The 17,024-nt window shown below is 46.0% G+C and overlaps 1 protein-coding gene and 1 long non-coding RNA gene across 4 annotated transcripts in view; one reads left to right on the top strand and one right to left on the bottom strand.

The window, feature by feature from the left end:
- The window catches only part of TSPAN2 (tetraspanin 2), a 40,446-nt gene extending 36,864 nt beyond the window's left edge, over positions 1-3,582 (bottom strand). Inside the window, exon 1 of one of the 3 annotated variants that reach the window (XM_081025730.1) lies at positions 3,247-3,582. In XM_081025730.1, the coding sequence (XP_080881856.1) occupies positions 3,247-3,315 (69 nt within the window). In that variant the 5' untranslated portion in view covers positions 3,316-3,582. Of the gene's footprint in view, positions 1-3,111; positions 3,185-3,246 lie in introns of those variants that run through there. The other 2 variants (XM_081025728.1, XM_081025729.1) reach the window with 2 other exon arrangements.
- On the top strand, positions 3,487-8,138 carry LOC308487462. Its single transcript, XR_013991703.1, has 3 exons — positions 3,487-4,818; positions 6,158-6,259; positions 7,567-8,138. It is a non-coding gene; the product is annotated as an uncharacterized lncRNA (long non-coding RNA).
- The last annotated feature ends 8,886 nt before the right edge of the window (positions 8,139-17,024 follow it).

The raw sequence follows: 17,024 nt of genomic DNA, 5'->3' as shown, positions 1-17,024 counted from the left end.
CTCTGCCCCTTCCCCAAACGTCCCACAAACCCCTCCAACCAGGAAAAAACAACTTCAGAAACTAGGGTGGGGCTTTTCTGGCACCAGGTTCCCTTAGTACAGTGAAGGTAGATATCTAGAGAATGTATCCCAGTCGCTTTCCCTTAAATCATAAGGTACTGTTTCAGTTTGCCCTCTTTCCCTTTGGTTGTGCAAGTACAGACATGGGAAGGCTGCCTGGGACTGTTCCTGTTCCGAAACCCTTGGTGCCCCCCCACCCCCCATGGAACTGGGAGAGAGGAAGGCCCCATATTCCCCTCCTGGGCTCAATCTGTGCAAACACAGAGCAAATCAATAGGTAATGAGCAGGAAGGGAGAGGCTCAGTCCTCTAGATAAAGCTGAGCATCGATTATCTGTGTAAATCAGGAAGGTCATTTGTACCAAGCTCTCTAACCTGCACGTTCATTTAGTCATCCTGCAGGTATTTCTTGAGTAGCTCCTACATGCTAGACCCTGGAGAAAGAGCCACGAGCAAAACAGAAAAAAAAGAATCTCTGCTCTCAGAGTGGCCTAAGTTCTAGTGGGGAAATTCCACAAGTACAAATTGAGAAGATATATAGTGACCCTGAATGCAAGACAATCCACAAGTCCCGTGGCAAACACATCCATCACTCCCCAAGAGGAGGGGACTGGGGACAGAGAGCTAACTTGTACCCAGTGCTTCCTCTGTGCCAGGCTCTTAATAATAACATCAGATACTCCCTGTATTTCCTTTCAATCCTCTCAAAAACTCTATTACCCCCATTGTACAGATGAGAAAACAGAGGCCCAGAAGTCAGGGTAACTTGCTCAAGCACACGCTGCTTGGGGACTTGGGATTCAAGCCCCATCCCTTTGTCAGATGGTGGTCACAGGTGCCCTTGCTTGGTTCCTCTGCTGTGGGGTGATGTCACCCCCTCACTTTTGCTCCCCTCTATTCCATCTGTCCTTTGAGCCCACTTAAACATCCCGTTCTTCAGGAGAACTGTCCTGCCTCTTCACGACGGCTGCGGACCTTTCCCTAACCTCCTTCATTAGATCTTGTGTATGAAAGGTCGTATCTAACCCCAAGGACTAACATCGTTGGCATGCAGACAGCACTTTGTTCCTCCTTCCCTTCCTTACCGTGATGATGGTCAGAAGTGTGAAATTTGTCACTTGATTTTTTGTTTGTTGTTGTTCTATGTGCATTGGTCTTGTTTCCTCCACTAGATGAGCAGCTTACGGAAGAGCGTTTTATATTTATACATTCTATATACTTATTTACATTTGTACATGTGTACATCCTCTTCATAATGCTTGTTTAATAATGGTTTAACAGTGTGGGTTCTCCAATGTGAGCACCAGAATTATCTGGAGCGCTTGTTCAAATAGCTTGTGGGGTCCCTCGCCAGAGCTTCTGATTCTGGAAAGGGGCTGAGAATGTGTGTTTCTGACAAGTTCCCAGATGCTGACGCTGCTGGCCCGGGGACCACACCTGGAGAACCACAGGTTCGGAGTGTAAAACACCACGGTGCTTGGGAGCCAGCAGGCTGAGTTTGAGTCCCACCTCTGCCCCTAGCTGTGTGACCTTGGGTGAGTCACCCTCTTTGAACCACTGTGTCCCGATCTGTAAAAATGGCCATCATAATAGTGTGCGCGTCAGGATTGGTGTGAGGATTAAGTGCAGTAATGAATGCAGTGTGCTTAGCACTGTCCCCGACACGTTGAAAATATTCACTAAATGCTTCCTTTTATCCCTGGAAAGGCTGGCACACTGTCAAGCAGGAACAAGGCACTGAACCCAGCCTAAGATTTCCCTCTCGGGCTGATATACCACTTCTTTTGAATTTGTAAGCAGTGAGAGTGAAGGGTGTCACTGAAGCATGACATGTATAATGAACAGCTTTTGAAATCAAGCCAGACTAGTCAAAAGCACAGCGCGACAGGCCTTAGAAACACCCCTCCCTGTAATACGCGGGACGGAAATGGCCAGATGTCCAAAACTCACGTGTGTGTTTAAAATTCAGGGGTTGTCTCTGGGCTACCTCCTTCACACCTTTCCCTGCGGAAGAATGCTGAGTACTGTACTTGGCCTGAGAGCTTGAGTGGCTTGAGTCACCCAGACATCTGGGCTAATGTGTTGGCAGAGTCCATCATTCAATAATTAATTAACTGCAGCCATGAGAAGACAATCAACCTCCCCAGAGCAGCTAGAAAACCATCACCCTCCTCCATCCTAGTCATTTCAAAGCACCCAGGCCCCTGAAGCTCCCTCCCAGCTCTAAGGACTTCTTCATCCAAAGGAAGATCTGCATTTTCCCACTGGCTGACATTCTCTTGAGGAAGCCCAGGAAGGAATGCGCAGACCACACAATTTTCAGAACTTATCCCACCGTCCTGTAGGGCCTGGGATAGGATATCTAGGGATCTAGGGATGATCCAGACCCAATCTTGTCCCCATACTACAACTGTAGAGTCCTGGCTCTTTCTCTCTGTGGACCACTAATCCTGAGAATGTTGTTCATTCAGTGCAAAGTTGAATGAGGTCATCCCTGGGAACAGTGGTATGTGGCAGAGGCTGGGGGGTGGGGGAGATGCTGCAGCTCCTTTGATGCCCCTCCCTCCCGCAGGTCCCCTTCGCAGAAGAGCACCACCACCTCCTGTCACCCAGCAGGACGATTCCTCCCTGATACTCGGGGAAAAGGACGACCCTCCCCCTCATGCTATTTTTTCTCCTACCCCCCATTTCCTACATAAAACCATCACAACCACGTAGTGAGTGAGTCCACACACTCAGAGGGGGCACCCCCAGGCAGCCCCCCCCCGCCGCAGGGGTTCCTCTCCCAACGCCCTGGCCAGGCCGGGGCTCCAGTGGGAAGGGGGTGTGTGCGCGGGCGGCTGGAGGGGCGCCGACCCCTCAGGAGGTGACGAGAGCCTGGTGACCCCACACCTTGAGTCACCAGCTGCGAGATGAAAACCCAGGCGGAGAGGTTCCTCAAAGGGAAGAGCCCACGCCGTCTCCCCCCTTCTCACCTTTGCTCGTTGCTCAGCCTCTTTCCGTTCTCTCCCTCTCCATCCCTCCCCTCCCTCTTTGTCTGCCTTTTTCTCACCTCCGCCGTTGGGAACACCCTGCCTTCCCGCGGAGCCCGGCTCGGACGCCGCAGCGGTCAGCTCCCCGGGGACCCGGGTCCCGCGACACCGCCCAGCCCCCTCCCCTGCCCGGCCCTCTCGGCTCCGGGTCTCACCCAGAAGAGCAGGTTGAAGCCGAGCAGCAGGTACTTGATGCACCGCAGGCCCCCGCGGAAGCGCCCCATGCTGCGGCCCCGGCGGCGGGATCCGGAGTCCCCAGGCCAGCGACCGAGCGCCGGGAGCGGCGGGAGCCGGCAGGGGGCGGGGCGCGAGGGACCGGGGGCGGGGCCTGTGGGGTGGGGCGGGGCCTGCGGGCGGGGCGGGGCCTGCGGGGGCGGGGCGGGGCCTGCGGGGGCGGGGCGGGCCCGGCGGGGGGCGAGAAAGGGCCCAGAGGACCCCCAGCAGCGAGGCTGGCGAGGGCTGACGGCGCCGTCGGAGAGGGAATCCCGCGGCCAGAAGGAGCACGGCCCCCTCTCGCCCCGGAATGAGGGGCCACCTCCTTTCCCCCGATGCAGAGAGACCGCTGCGGGCGGTTGTCTGCGAAGAAGGAGCGTCCACTGGGGACCCGAGACCCACTTACTCAGCGCCCTGTGTAGAGACTCATTTGAGGCCTACTGGGATGGCTGTGGATAAGGACGCGGCCCCGGTGGCTATGGAAACCTAGGAAGGTGGCCTCGGGTGGAAGAGAGAAGTGGGAGCCGAGGCCGCCCTGAGCTGGCAGGATCCGTCGCGGGGTCCCCGGCGGGGGGCTGAGGTTCCCCGGCGCCCGACCAGCGCACAGGCGGCGGGGCGATGTCCCTCGGCCCCTCCCGCGCGCCTCCCGGGACTCTGACCTTAATAGGCAAGAACTGGGAGAAGGAGCGGGATGCGGCTGGCTGTCCTGCCCGGATGGCTGTTCCCCACCCTGCTCGTCCTGGCCCGGGTCCTGCTGGATTCGACCGATGGGAGGGTTTAGAAAAGGATCCAAATCCCTGGGGATTAACTGTTGTGGAGATGGGAGAAAGGGGGCGGGTTTTGTTTTGCTTTGTTTGATTAAGTTAGGCTGCTGGCGGGGAAATCAGGCTCCCACTCTCCTTGACTGGCTACCATATGTGGTGCGAGACAGTGTGGGGGCGACGAGAAAGTGGAACATTCAGGGAACCTATGCGTTAATTCAGCGAAACTTGATAGGCCAGGCCTAGTAGCAAGCCCCAGGAACTCCCATGCTCAGACAGCAGGGCCCGGTCGCGCGTCTCTGGTGGTAGAGACAGATTTGTAAACAAAAAACTGTAGCAAGGTGTGGAGGTTGGGCAAGGCTCCGGCCAGCAGGGCCTGGCCTCACTGCACCGGGCAGGGAAGGCTTTGCTGAGAAGAGTGGGCCTGCTCTGGTCAGAAAGAATCTGAGCAGAGAGGAAGAGCAGTCCTGGCAGATGGGACAGTGTGTGCAAATGGGACAGGGCCGGAGAGACAGCAAGGCTTCCTGGGCAACTAGAGCGCATGTGAGAGCTATAGCTTGCCCAAGTGGGCCAGAGGGAGGTGAGCCCAAAACGTGCTAGGCTGCAGCTTCCAGGCAGCTGAGAAAAGTGCTAAACGATCCTGGGGCCTCAGTTTCCTCGTCTGCACATGAAGATAATTGTACGTACCTCACAGAGTTGTAATGATGAATCAGTTAATATCTGTGAAGTGCCCAGAACAGTACCTGGCACAGAGTAAGTACAATATAAGGTTGGCTATTATTGTGTTGTACTCTGATCACTTTATACCGCGTCGCCATCTTTGCCTACATCTGTGTCTTTGGACATTTGTTTGAATATCTAGTGGATTTTATTTATGAAAATAAGAACACGGAAAAATGCAGAAAGTGCTGATTCTGATAATAAGCATAAGTTTCAAATAGTGAAATAGACACAGATGAAGTTATTAGGTATGCAGAAAGAGGCATATCTTTAGCGTCAATCAAACACTATTGTTTTATATCTGTCATCTCTATTCTATTATAGAGGAAAAGAACTAAATCAAAAAGTAGTGTCTAGTATATAGTAGGCATTCAGCAAACCTCTGAGCTGAATGAACAACAATGATATTGTATATTAAATACATTGTTGAACTTTATGTCTCAAAGACAAAATACACTTAGGGATTCTCTATTCTCTGGGAACAGAACCCCTACCATATAAACCTACTGTTCTTTCATGCTACAATTTTAGCATATATGTATTAGAGACAGATGGTTGCGGGCCTAGCATAACAGATTTAGATTTTGAGTGTAGAGTTCCCCAGTGGTACCCTTTCCAGAAAGTTGTGTCTCAGGGGACCTGACCCTTGACAGAACTAGTGCATCCCAAATGCTAACGAATTTCAAGAGCACATCATTATGAAAGCAGGGGACTATATTAAATGACAGAATAAGGAAGTTAACCTTTAAAGTAGACGTTATGCAAAGCCATAGATAGAATCTAAGCAGGGGATGAGATGGTTAGATTTCTATTTTTAGGATGGTCAAATTGGGGCTGTGTGGAGGATGGTTCCAAGTTAAGACTTGAGACTAATTAAGAGGCTGTTAAAGCAGTTCAGGTAAGAAATGAGAATCTGAACCAAGACAGTAGCAGTGGCTGTGGGAAGGAGGCTCAGATTTGAGAGATACTCAGACTGATTAAAGATCAATACAGAGCGAATATGAGGAATAGAAGGGGAAAGAGAGGAAAGGATGACTCCTGAGTTTTTTACTTGGGTAACTAGGCAGACCATGGCACCATTAACAGAGATGTGGAATATAGAAGGTGGAGAAGGTTTTGGGGAGAATGTTACAAATACTGTAGATGGGCTCACATGTCACCCAATCCTGCATCCAATTTAGAGGCTAGGAAAGCTAAGTACTTGCTTCCTGGTTTCCTTTGCAGGTAGGGGTGGTCATACGACACAAAATTGATTAATGTGATTTATGTGGAAGTCTGCTGGGAGGCTTCTGGAAAATCTGAAATTATCTTGATAAAAGGTGCAATTATCACTGGCATTCCTCTCTTCCCTTTTTCCCTGTCTTGAACTCAGACATGATCCCTGGAGCTGTAGAACATTTTGTGACTATGAGAAAGGCCAAGAGAATTGCAAACCTGCCAGCCAGGAGATTGTTGAACGGCCGACCCAATACCGGTAACCATCTACCTCCAGATTTCTTGTTATGTAAGAAAAATAACCCTCATTTTGTTTGACTTTTATATTCTTTTACTTGTAGCTGATGTATTTCTAACTGACACAGGAAGACAATAAATTTGTATTTAGATCTCTTGAGTTTTAGATCTGATGGGAAATCCAGATGAACTAGTCCAGGGGCAGATGGAAATATGATTGGGATTCTGGAGAGAGGTTTGGTCTGTAAATTTAAGCTGAAGATTTATCAGCAAATGGTGGTAATAGAAACCAATGGTCTTCAAACTTTTACCCACATACCCCCTAACAGAATTATGAAAAAGTATATTCTCTTTATGAAGAAATATATTCTCCCTTGCACTTTCCTTCAATATTTTATTGTGAATATTTTCAAGCATACAGAAATTTCAAAATAATTGAGCAGTGAACACCATATACTCACCACTTAGATTCTACTATAAACATTTTGTTTTAGTTAATTACTTATCTCTACATTTGTTCATTTGTCAACCTATCTTATTTTTTATGCATTTCCAAATAAACTTTAGCCATCAATATGTTTCACCCCTAAACTCTTCAGCATGCATGACATTAACTAGAGGTCAAATGTTTGGTTGCAGATTTCCTTTTGAAATAAAATTTACCTCAATGAAATGTAAACATTTCAGTATACCATTTGATGATTTTTGACAAGTTTTTGCTTTTCTAACTCCAAACCCTACTAAGGTATAAAACATTACTATCACGCTGAAAAGGTTCCTTGTCGACCCGTGCCCCCACCCCTCCTACAGGCAACCACTGTTCTGATTTTTTTCACTACAGATTAATTTTGCCTGTTCTATAATGTCATATAAGTGGAATAGTACAGTATTTACCCTCACACATGTTTAACTTGACATATGAAATTCTTTATTATAATTTTGAGTATTTGCAAGAGGTGTCATTTCTGATGTAGTTTAAATATTAACATTTTAAAGAAAATTGTCACCTCAGTTATTTTATTTTGTTTATTTATTTATTTTTATTTTATTGAGGAAGGGGAACAGGACTTATTGGGGAACAGTGTGTACTTCCAGGACTTTTTTTCCAAGTCAAGTTGTTGTCCTTTCAGTCTTAGTTGTGGAGGGCCAGCTCAGCTCCAGGTCCAGTTGCCATTGATAGTTGCATTGATAGTTGCACAGTTCGACTCCATCCCTTGAAGGAGTCGAACTGGCAACCTTGTGATTGAGAGGACGCGTGCCAACCAACTGAGCCATCCGGGAGCTCAGCGGCAGCTCATCTCAAGGTGCCGTGTTCAATCTTAATTGCAGGGGGCTTTGCCCACCATCCCTTTGCGGGAGCCGAGGAATCGAACTGGCAACGTTGTGGTTAAGAGCCCACGCTCCAACCAACTGAGCCATCTGGGAGGCAACTCAGCTCAAGGTGCCACGTTCAATCTGAGTTGCAGCGGGGGGGAGCTGCCCACCATCCCTTGAGTTGAACCGGCAACCTTGTGGTTGAGAGCCCACTGGCCCATGTGGGAATCGAACTGTCAGCCTTCGGAGTTAGGAGCATGGAGCTCCAACCGCCCGAGCCACTGGGCCGACCCCAACCTCACTTATTTTAATGCATTCAATAGAAACTAAGCTCCAATGTGATCTGCTACCTACCATCATCCCTTTTAAAAAATATATGAACAAGATGGTCTTTAACAAGGTGAAAGCTTGACATCTCTCCTTTTTAACTTGAACTTGTATTTCCATTCAACTTTTCCCATGAAATTTAATCCTAAAATAATGCATTTTTATGCTTGAAAGATGTTTTTTGACATGTGCTTTTATACTTGTCTGAACAAATAGCACTGTATGTTTATTAAAAGAAATTAAAAATTTCCTCCTGAGGCTCTAAGTGTTAATTAATTTCTTCTACATTATTATCATCAGAATTATTCTTAGTACATAATTGATTAAAATAACAAATATAACTTAAACAATCATTAAACATAAAAATAAAATATTACTGGAAATACATCTCTTAATGAGATTTGTGAGGTTGGGAATTTTTCCTACAGTTCATAAATCCATAAATGAATATTACTCATTGCTAAAACAACACCAGGCTCAGCATACATTCCCTCAATATTTTTCATTGCTTTGATATTAAGGCGGAGAAGCTTTGTTTAGGCAAATAAGTAGATGAGGATGGAAGAAGTTGTTATAACAATGCCAGTCAATTATTTAAACGCTTTCTGAATTATATGCCCCAACTCACATACTGATCTATCAAAAACTATTTCTCATGATCAATCAACTGACAACGTGATTTGGTCTTTCTTCAATTTTGTTGAAAGCAGATTTGGAACCCGTCTAACTTACAAGAGCATTTACTACCCATATTTTAGAGTCATTCACTTTCTTAATACCATCAGCAATTTTTCAAGTTGCTGGCCAGAGATTTTACGCTCTGGGGAAATGCACCATAATCAGATTTAGGATGAGTGAAAGGTAACTTGTCAAGAAAGACACCTTCCGCAGAGAAAAAACCGAGAGTGGTTAGATGGGTGTGTGGGAGGGGGTTGGGGATAAGGGGAAAGGTGAAGGGATTTGGAAGCAGCTGGTAACCACAAGATGGCCTCAGGGTTTTTTTGAAAATTAATTTGGGGAAGGTATTCTATAATGTTGTAAAGATTTTGTTGGGTATCCGATGGACATGCGTCCTATTTGGGAGACCACCTCAGGGATACTGTGGATACCTGATCATGGCATTGTACACCAGAAGCTAAACATTAATGAATGCCAACTATAATTTGATATATATAATGTGATGGTTCAGTGTGAGGTCGGAGGGATAGTGGATGGGGGGAGGGGGGTTCACAGTATGAGGGATATAAATGATGAACGTCTAAGTATTACCTTGTCTTGTACACCTGAAATTAATAAATAAATAAATTAATTAAAAAAAAAAAGAAAGACACCTTCATCACAGGCATATTCTCAGGCATATTAATTCTAGGAAGGAATACACATGGAAATTGAAGATCTAGACACTGATTCTCTTAAAGCTATTCATCTTAGAGGACTCTCTGGAAAGATTTCTTACATGCCAGGATATACATGACCCAGCAATATACAGCTGTTTAAAGCTATGAGAATGAATGGCATGGCCATTGTGAACCCAGAGAAGGAATATATCTGCCAAGAAGGACTCCTTGTGGTTAACTGGGCCCAAATTCATAACCAAACTCTAGCAGCCATTGCTGAAAGGCCTCTCACACACCCTGCATTTAAAGGAAAAGCCACAGACTGAACTGCCAGCCTCCTCGCGCTGTGCTCTGTGCAGGTAGAGTCAATCCTTATAAAGGAGTTCCTGGTATCGTATTTCGACCAATGGGCTGAGGCCTGTCCCTTCCATCTAAATTGTGCAGCTACACCCTCATTTGCATTTACACTGACCAATCAGAGCTACTATATAATGATCACAAGAAGCCAACCAATCAGGAAAGTGCTATTTGGACCAATCAGACTGGATTCCTTATTTGCCCGTAAAATGGGACCAATCAGGAACCAGGGCGGGAACTGTATAAAAAGGGCCTCCTGTTTGTTTTTGTGGAGCGCGCTTTGGATTTCCTTCCGGGGCCTATGTTGTTACTCCTTTTGCAAACTGTTCACCTGAATAAAGTTTCTCCTTTCTCTGCCGGGACATTGGGGAACCCCGGTTGACGTTAGATTGGTGGCAGCAAACTTTTGGTGACACCAGTGTGAATGTGAAAAGTGTTGAGAACAGAAACTTTAGAATAACAACATTTTAAGAAAAGAGCTGAGGAGCTACGACGCGCAAAGGAGACTGGGAAGAAATGACCAGAGCGGGTCCAAGAAAAATCCGAAGAAAAGGGGTCACAGTGGCCGAAGGAGGCAAGTTTCTAAAAGGAGGGAATGGCCACGGTGTACATACCTCGGCTATCACAGGTGAGATAATAGGTAAATGCATTTGGTAATAGGGTCATTTAGGACATTGGCCACGTGGGTACGGGCTATTTCAGACGCGTGATGGGGGACATCTGTGGAAGCCAGATGGCAGGTTAGGGGTGAATGGGCCGTAAGCGAGAGTAAAGACATAGAAGCTTTCAAGAAGCTTAGCTGTTGGGGGGTGGGTGATGAGGGTAAAGGGGATCAAATATATGGTGATGGAAGGAGAACTGACTCTGGGTGGTGGACACACAATGGGATTTATAGACGATGTAATACAGAATTGTACACCTGAAATCTATGTAAATTTACTAACAATTGTCACCCCAATAAATTAAAAAAAAAAAAAGAAGCTTAGCTGTAAGCGTGGTGGAGAAAACGGGGAAAGCAAGATTTCTTTTTTCTTTCTTCCTTAATGAGAAAGATCTGGACGTGTTCACAACCCCTGGGGAAGGTGCCTGTGGAGAGAGGCGGAAAAAGAAGAAAAGCGAGAGAGTGAGTCTGTGGGGAAACCGAAAGGGGCTGAGAGCCAGAACACTGAGGAGGGTTTGCATCTGGAGACAGGAGGAAGTAGGCAAGGATGGAATTGTAGGCACATGTTGTTTTCTGTATCTCCTAATGCCAATATCTGAACGCGCTGTTGATCTAATTTTGCTGCTTGTGGAATTTTCTGCCTGTTGATGTTAGCGTCTTGTTTCCTTTGTATTGTGTGATATCTTTTTCTTTCTTTTTTTGAAATCTGTAAGCTGCTCATTCTCCTCGGAAAATTGTGGCACGTCTTTGAGTCATCGGTTGAGGTTGTATTCTTCCAGAAAGGATTTACTTTGACTTCTGCAAATCCTCTCCAGGCACGACCACAGAGTGTTAATTCAGACAAAACAAATTGATTCGAAGGCTGGCTGGTGGTTACAAGATCCCAGGGGAGACTGCCCAGCACCCCAACGCCAAGATCAAAACATTTCCTTGTTGTCCTCGTTAGCACAATGGGTTTATTTCCTCTCTACTCTTACTTTGAGGGTGTGGCCCTTGCCAGGGCACCAGTGTTGGGTTGGAGTCTCCTGACAGACTGCATACCTTAGACGTAGAGGCTTTTACTTCATGAACCCCAAGCTTTTGCAGCTGTTGAAACAGAAACTCAGGGCAAAAGATGGCTTAGGCACCTGCCTACTCCCCACCTGTTTTCACTTCACTTTGGCCTCTGTAGATTCTCTTCCTTTGGTGCTAGCCGAGCAATGTGTTTGTTTTTTTTGTGTGTTTTTTTTTAAGAAGATGCTTACAAATTTTATCCAGTGTTTTAGTTTCAATGGCGAAGGTAGTTCAGCATAGCAAGTCTGCCCTACTGCTGGAAAAAGAAACCTCATGTTCTGCTCTCGTCACTCTGGTTTTGATAAGCAGGACATGAGCAGTTTTTGGACTGCTGGGTTTATAGCCTGTTAATCCTGTTGCTATGCAGTTGTTGCTGGAAAATAGTCTGTGGGCTCAGGGTTTCTAAACCAACCATTACTTGGATGCCCAGAGAAGGAAGGAAGACGGGGCCTTGGTTTGCTGATTACAAACCATCTCCATGGCCACAGGTTGCTGGGCTCTCTGCACAGTGTTTTCCCAGGAGCGTTCAGGCAGTAATAGCTTCCTTTCATCATTTTTCAGCTTCTGGTGTTTGCTGGTGAGAGGAAGGAGTGCATACCTGCTTGTGCAGGCATGTATGAAGCAAGAGAAGGAACTATGAAACAGCAGAGGGGAGCAAACGCAAAGGATAATTGATTGTTTCCTTAGGACGCTATGGGAATAACCTACTCATTTTTCTTTTCAATTTTACAGCGGGTTGAGGAAAGGGGGGGAACATAACCCATTGAGGTGTAAGTTCTAAGTCTGAAGATTTAGTATCTCACAGAAGATTCCCGTGTGAGTCATCAGAATTAGGAAAGACTTAAAAAAATTACAGAATAGTAATCTGGCATAGAGTAATGTGATTTTTTTGTTGTTTTAAAGTTTCAACAGAGGCCCCATAGACTAAGCACAATCATAGGTACTTAGGGATATTTCCATTCAAAAGTAAAGTGGAAGATAGTCTGCATTTGTCAGGGTTCTCTCGAGAAACAGAACCAGTAGGATGCATTTGTACGTATAGGATAAAGAATTGGCTCATGTGATTATGGAGGCTGAGAAGCTCCAAGGTCTACAGTCGTTGTGCTGAAGACCCCAGAGAAACAACGGTGTAGTTCCAGTCTGGAAGCCGGCAGGCTCAAGATCCAACAAGAGCCATTTTTTCCCACTGGGAGTCGGAAGGGAGGAAAAGACTAATTAATATGTCTTAGCTCAAGGCAGTCAAACAGGAGGAATTCCCTCTTACTCGGCCTTTTTGTTGCATTCAGGCCTTCAACGGATTGTACGAGGCCCACCCACATTAGGGAGTGCAATCCGCTTCACTCAGTCGGCCAATTCACATGTTCATCTCATCCAGAAACACCCTCGCAGACACACACAGAATGATTTTTGGGCAAATGTGTAGGCACCCCGTGGCCTAGTCTAGTTGACACGTAAAATTAACCATCGCACTGTCTACGTAGAACTTGCAAAGGGATTAAATGAAACCTGGTTCTTCTAGCCCATCACCTTGTCTTTGTAAGAGAAAGCTAAGCATACACTAACAGATGAAGAGAGAGGGTCTGTCTCACCCCCCTAGGGGAAGTATGAGGAGGGAATGCTTTGGCCCCCCAACTTCAAGCCAGCTGAGAGGGGCTTCAAAACAGACACACAAAAACATCAAACCGACCAACCCTTGGAGGTCTTTACATGTTTCCTGGAGTTTGGGGAACAGAGGAACGAGTATGATATTTGACTGATTTCTGGCACTGTCTCTGTCTGACAGCAGAGTACAGATAGGGCTGCAATGGGAATGGCAGGGCAGTGATACAAATGTTTCCTGTAGACCAGACATGGGCACTTTGGGGGGACCTGGGCTTGGGGTGTCCCTAAAGAGACCCTATTCAAGAAGTGTCCCCAGCAGAAGGGTGGACTCTTAGAAACCAGGGGCTTGAGGGATAGTCATGATGGCCCGGCTGGAAAGGGCATAACCCAAATCAGGAGAGTTCAAGAGGGGGACGGCGCTCCAGAGACCTCACAAAATGACCCTGAGATGAAACAATTAGCATGAGGACCTGTGCTCCCTCTAGAGGTCAAGTAAGACCTGATTTCTTTTGCTTGTTTTGAGTGTTTACCCTTGGAGAGGCCTAAAACAACAGCTAGTGAGTGAGGAAAGAGCATGGAGCAAAGAAAAGGAAGGAGTTTAACATGACCTCTTCCCCCTCAGGCTCCTGTGCCTCAGACAGGCCCAAACTAGGGGTTGGGAGATGTCTTATATGGAAGACCTAGTGGAGCTTTGAATTAGCCTGGGCTGGGATTCTTATGAACGAAAAGGGACTGGAAAAACTGTGGGAACTGCCTGAAATTTTTATCTAGGGCTGCAGAGCAAATTTCCTGAGTGAGTGGTAAGAAGGAACAAAATTGCTTGTTTGCACCCTTCTGATAGTGGAATGATAACTTCAATGTCCTGAAGGAAAAAAGACAACTCACATGAGAAATTTGTACCCTGCAAAAACAGCACTTAAGAATACAAGTCACAACTGTTTTAGACCAGTGAAAACAATGCTTGCCACCAAAAGACCTGCATTAAAGAAAACCCTAAATTTATACTTCAGGCAGAGGGGAAACCATCCCAGGTGGGCAATCAGAGAGTCTAAATGAAATGAAGAGCAAAGAAAACAGAAAATATATGGGTATATCTAAAATAGGCAACCACATGTTTTCCAGTGAACATGGACTGCAAGCTTAATCAGTTTGAAAAATAATATTAAGACGAAGGGTGAGCGGGAAACTCAAGGCAAATGATATTTGGCTTATACTTAAGATATCTAGTAGTTTGATGAAATTCAGGGGTGAGCAATGCCTTGAGGGAATTAACTAGAAAACCTTTTAAGTCTCAAGGGAAACGGGCTGGAAGGAACCCCAAAGATCAATCATTCGAATTCCCTTTTTGTACAGCTGGGGAAACTGAGGCCCACGGAATTCATGTGGCTAGTTGGTAGTTAAAACAAGGTCACACCTCAGGTACCCAGATTGAATCTCACTCAACCATATTTCTTCCTCACCCAACTTCTAAAAATCTTTTAGGAATTTAGCGGCAACAATTTGTCGTTATTTACAAATGTGAAGAATTCATGGAGTCATGTCAGTTATGTAAGCATTAAATGAGACCTATCTGGTCATAGAGTCTCTGATGGGAATAACGTAAATAATAGACTGCTGAGCATTTCATGTGCAGAGCTCTGTTCTAAGCTCATTCTAGCTAGTAACTCATTTAATACTCAAAACAACTCCGTTATACCATTTTTAAAATGAGGAAGCTGAGCCACAGAGAAGTTAAGTGACCTGTCCAAGATAAACAGGGACAATGCTTGGTTTCAAATCCTGGAGGTCTGGCTAGAGAGCCTACATTCTTAACCCCACAGTGGTCATTTGCCAAATATTGAGTACCTACTATGCGCCTGGTGCTACATTAGGAAACAGGGATGTTGAATAAGATATCTGCGCCTGGGAAGCTTGTGGGCTAGTGGAAGAGACAGTCATTTAAACAAGAAATTATAGTGTCACTGGCAAGGGCTTCAATAAAAACATGTAGAATGATGTGGAGTGTAGAGAAGGGACCTGGAGTTGCTGGGAAAGGCTTCAAGGAAGAGATGCTATTTCAGACAACACTTAAGGACTGAGCTGGAGTTTAATAGACAGTGTGTTTAATGGGTTGCTGGAAGGGGTCTAGCCCAAGAGATTCTCCGTCCTATTCAGGGAATGCCAGGAAGTTGGGCATCGCTATAGCTTGGAGTGTGTGTTGGGGCTGGGGGTGGGGCGCTGGAGGGGTAGAATGGCATTTTGGGCCAAATTGTGAAGAACCTGTCTCTTTATGTCTGCTAAGTTACTGGAACTTTATTTTGTTGGGATCAGGAGAATGACATGATCAGGTTTGTGTTTTACCAAAAAGCACGCTGGACAATCAAGAGGACACACTCATGCAACAGGCATTCATTGAGTGGATCCTTTGCCAAATGATCAGATAGGATCCCCGGTCTCGGGAAGCCAGCAGAGCTGCTGAAAGAGGAGAGGGGGTCTACCAAGACTTCAGATTTTGAGAAGGCTAGTGTTGAATGCCCCGAAGTGACAAGTCCCAAGTGTTCCAAGTGCTTCCAGCTGGGGGGAGTAGGAAAAGGCCACAAGAGAGGGTGGTATCAGAGGGCTGGGTCTGGAATGATGAGCGTGATTTGAAAGGCAGAGTTGGGTGGGGAGCCAAACGTTGGAGTGAGCAGTGCACACGGGAAATGGTGCATTGTCCATTTTGGCCAGAGTGCAGGGTGTATGGAGGGTGCTTAGGAGCCAAGGGGAGGCCTTGACCACTGAGTGTCGTGCCACGGGGTGACGAGATGATTCTTGGTGGCATAGGACAGACATTTTAAAGTTTATCAGTTAGGTGTTTATATTCATGTCCATTGAAAAATTTTACACAATAATGATCGTATTGCTTACAGTGAGGCAAAGTAAAGAAAATGAGGCAGTTTAATCAATATTCAGGAAGTAATGATATTAGATAGTGCACAGATATGACAAAACTATCAAGGACATACGCAAATAAGTAAAAATTGGGGGAAATTGGGGTAAGGAATTTAGAATGATTTAGGAGGGTAGGCACACTAGTGTTCAGAGTGGTAGTTTGTCAGATCCATCTGAGAGCTGGTGTTGAATGGATTAAGTTGGAAAAAGAGATCTGAGCTGGAGAGGCCAGTAAGGAAAGTAATGGAATGCACGAGTTGTAAGAGTGTCCTCTTCAGGAAACCTGCACAGCTTTACCATCACACATTCCTATATTTGCTCAAGTTCTTACTGTAAATTCATCAGCTTGCCTCACCTGGAAGTGACGTATGCTTTTAGAAATGGCCACAATCTCGCCTGCTGCCCTTCTGCAGAAATGGACATCTTGTGGTTTTGGTGGTGGTATTTTGAAGGTTTGACTCATTACATGTCAGTTTCATCTCTAAGCAACTTTCCTTAGAATCAGGGCCATGCTTTTTGTGCCCCTAATTTTCAACTAAATGTAGTGGGAAAAGACTTCTGTGAAAGGAGGTGGGGTGGGGTAGGTGGGAAGACTTTTAGAAATGTCAGCCCAATGCCTTGAAAAGGCACAAAGAACCTTGAGCTCTATCCCAATGAAACAAAATAGCGTGGAGGCAACCAGGGGCTTCCAGACCCACCCCCAAATCCAACTCTTGTGCCATTTTTATCTTCAGTCCTTTTGCAATGTCTACTTACTTTGAAGCCTTGTGGATTTTGTAAGATACTGCAACTCACATTGGAAATGTTCTTCCTGTGACAAATTATGCATTGAATGAGCATATTTGGAGCACCGTTTGCCTGTTTAGGAAGGAAACCGCGACGTTATTCTAATACACAGCTCTTCAGGACCAGAAGTGGCCCTGGCTCATCCTGGGTGCTTCTTGGGTGCTCATCCTGGGTGCTTCCTGGGTGCTCATCCTGGGTGCTTCCTGCCGACAGGTGGGTCAGCAGATCCCAGACATCTTTTCCTGGCTTTTTGTTCTGCACGTACAGAAGCTCATCTATAGGTAACACTTGCCCTTCCTTCATCCTCCCAAAGCAGGGGAACATTTCAGAGTCAGCCTTCATCCTAGGATGCGTACATTTATACATAATTCATTATTTATGAATCAATTCCTTCTCAGTTTCCTCTGCCACCTCTCACTGCACTTGGTGGTTTATTTATT

This window comes from Rhinolophus hipposideros, assembly GCF_964194185.1.
Source record: "Rhinolophus hipposideros genome assembly, chromosome: 19".
NCBI classification, from domain to species: domain Eukaryota; kingdom Metazoa; phylum Chordata; class Mammalia; order Chiroptera; family Rhinolophidae; genus Rhinolophus; species Rhinolophus hipposideros.
The sequence above is the reverse complement of the archived record's forward strand: the minus strand, read 5'-3'. Positions and strand labels throughout refer to the sequence as shown.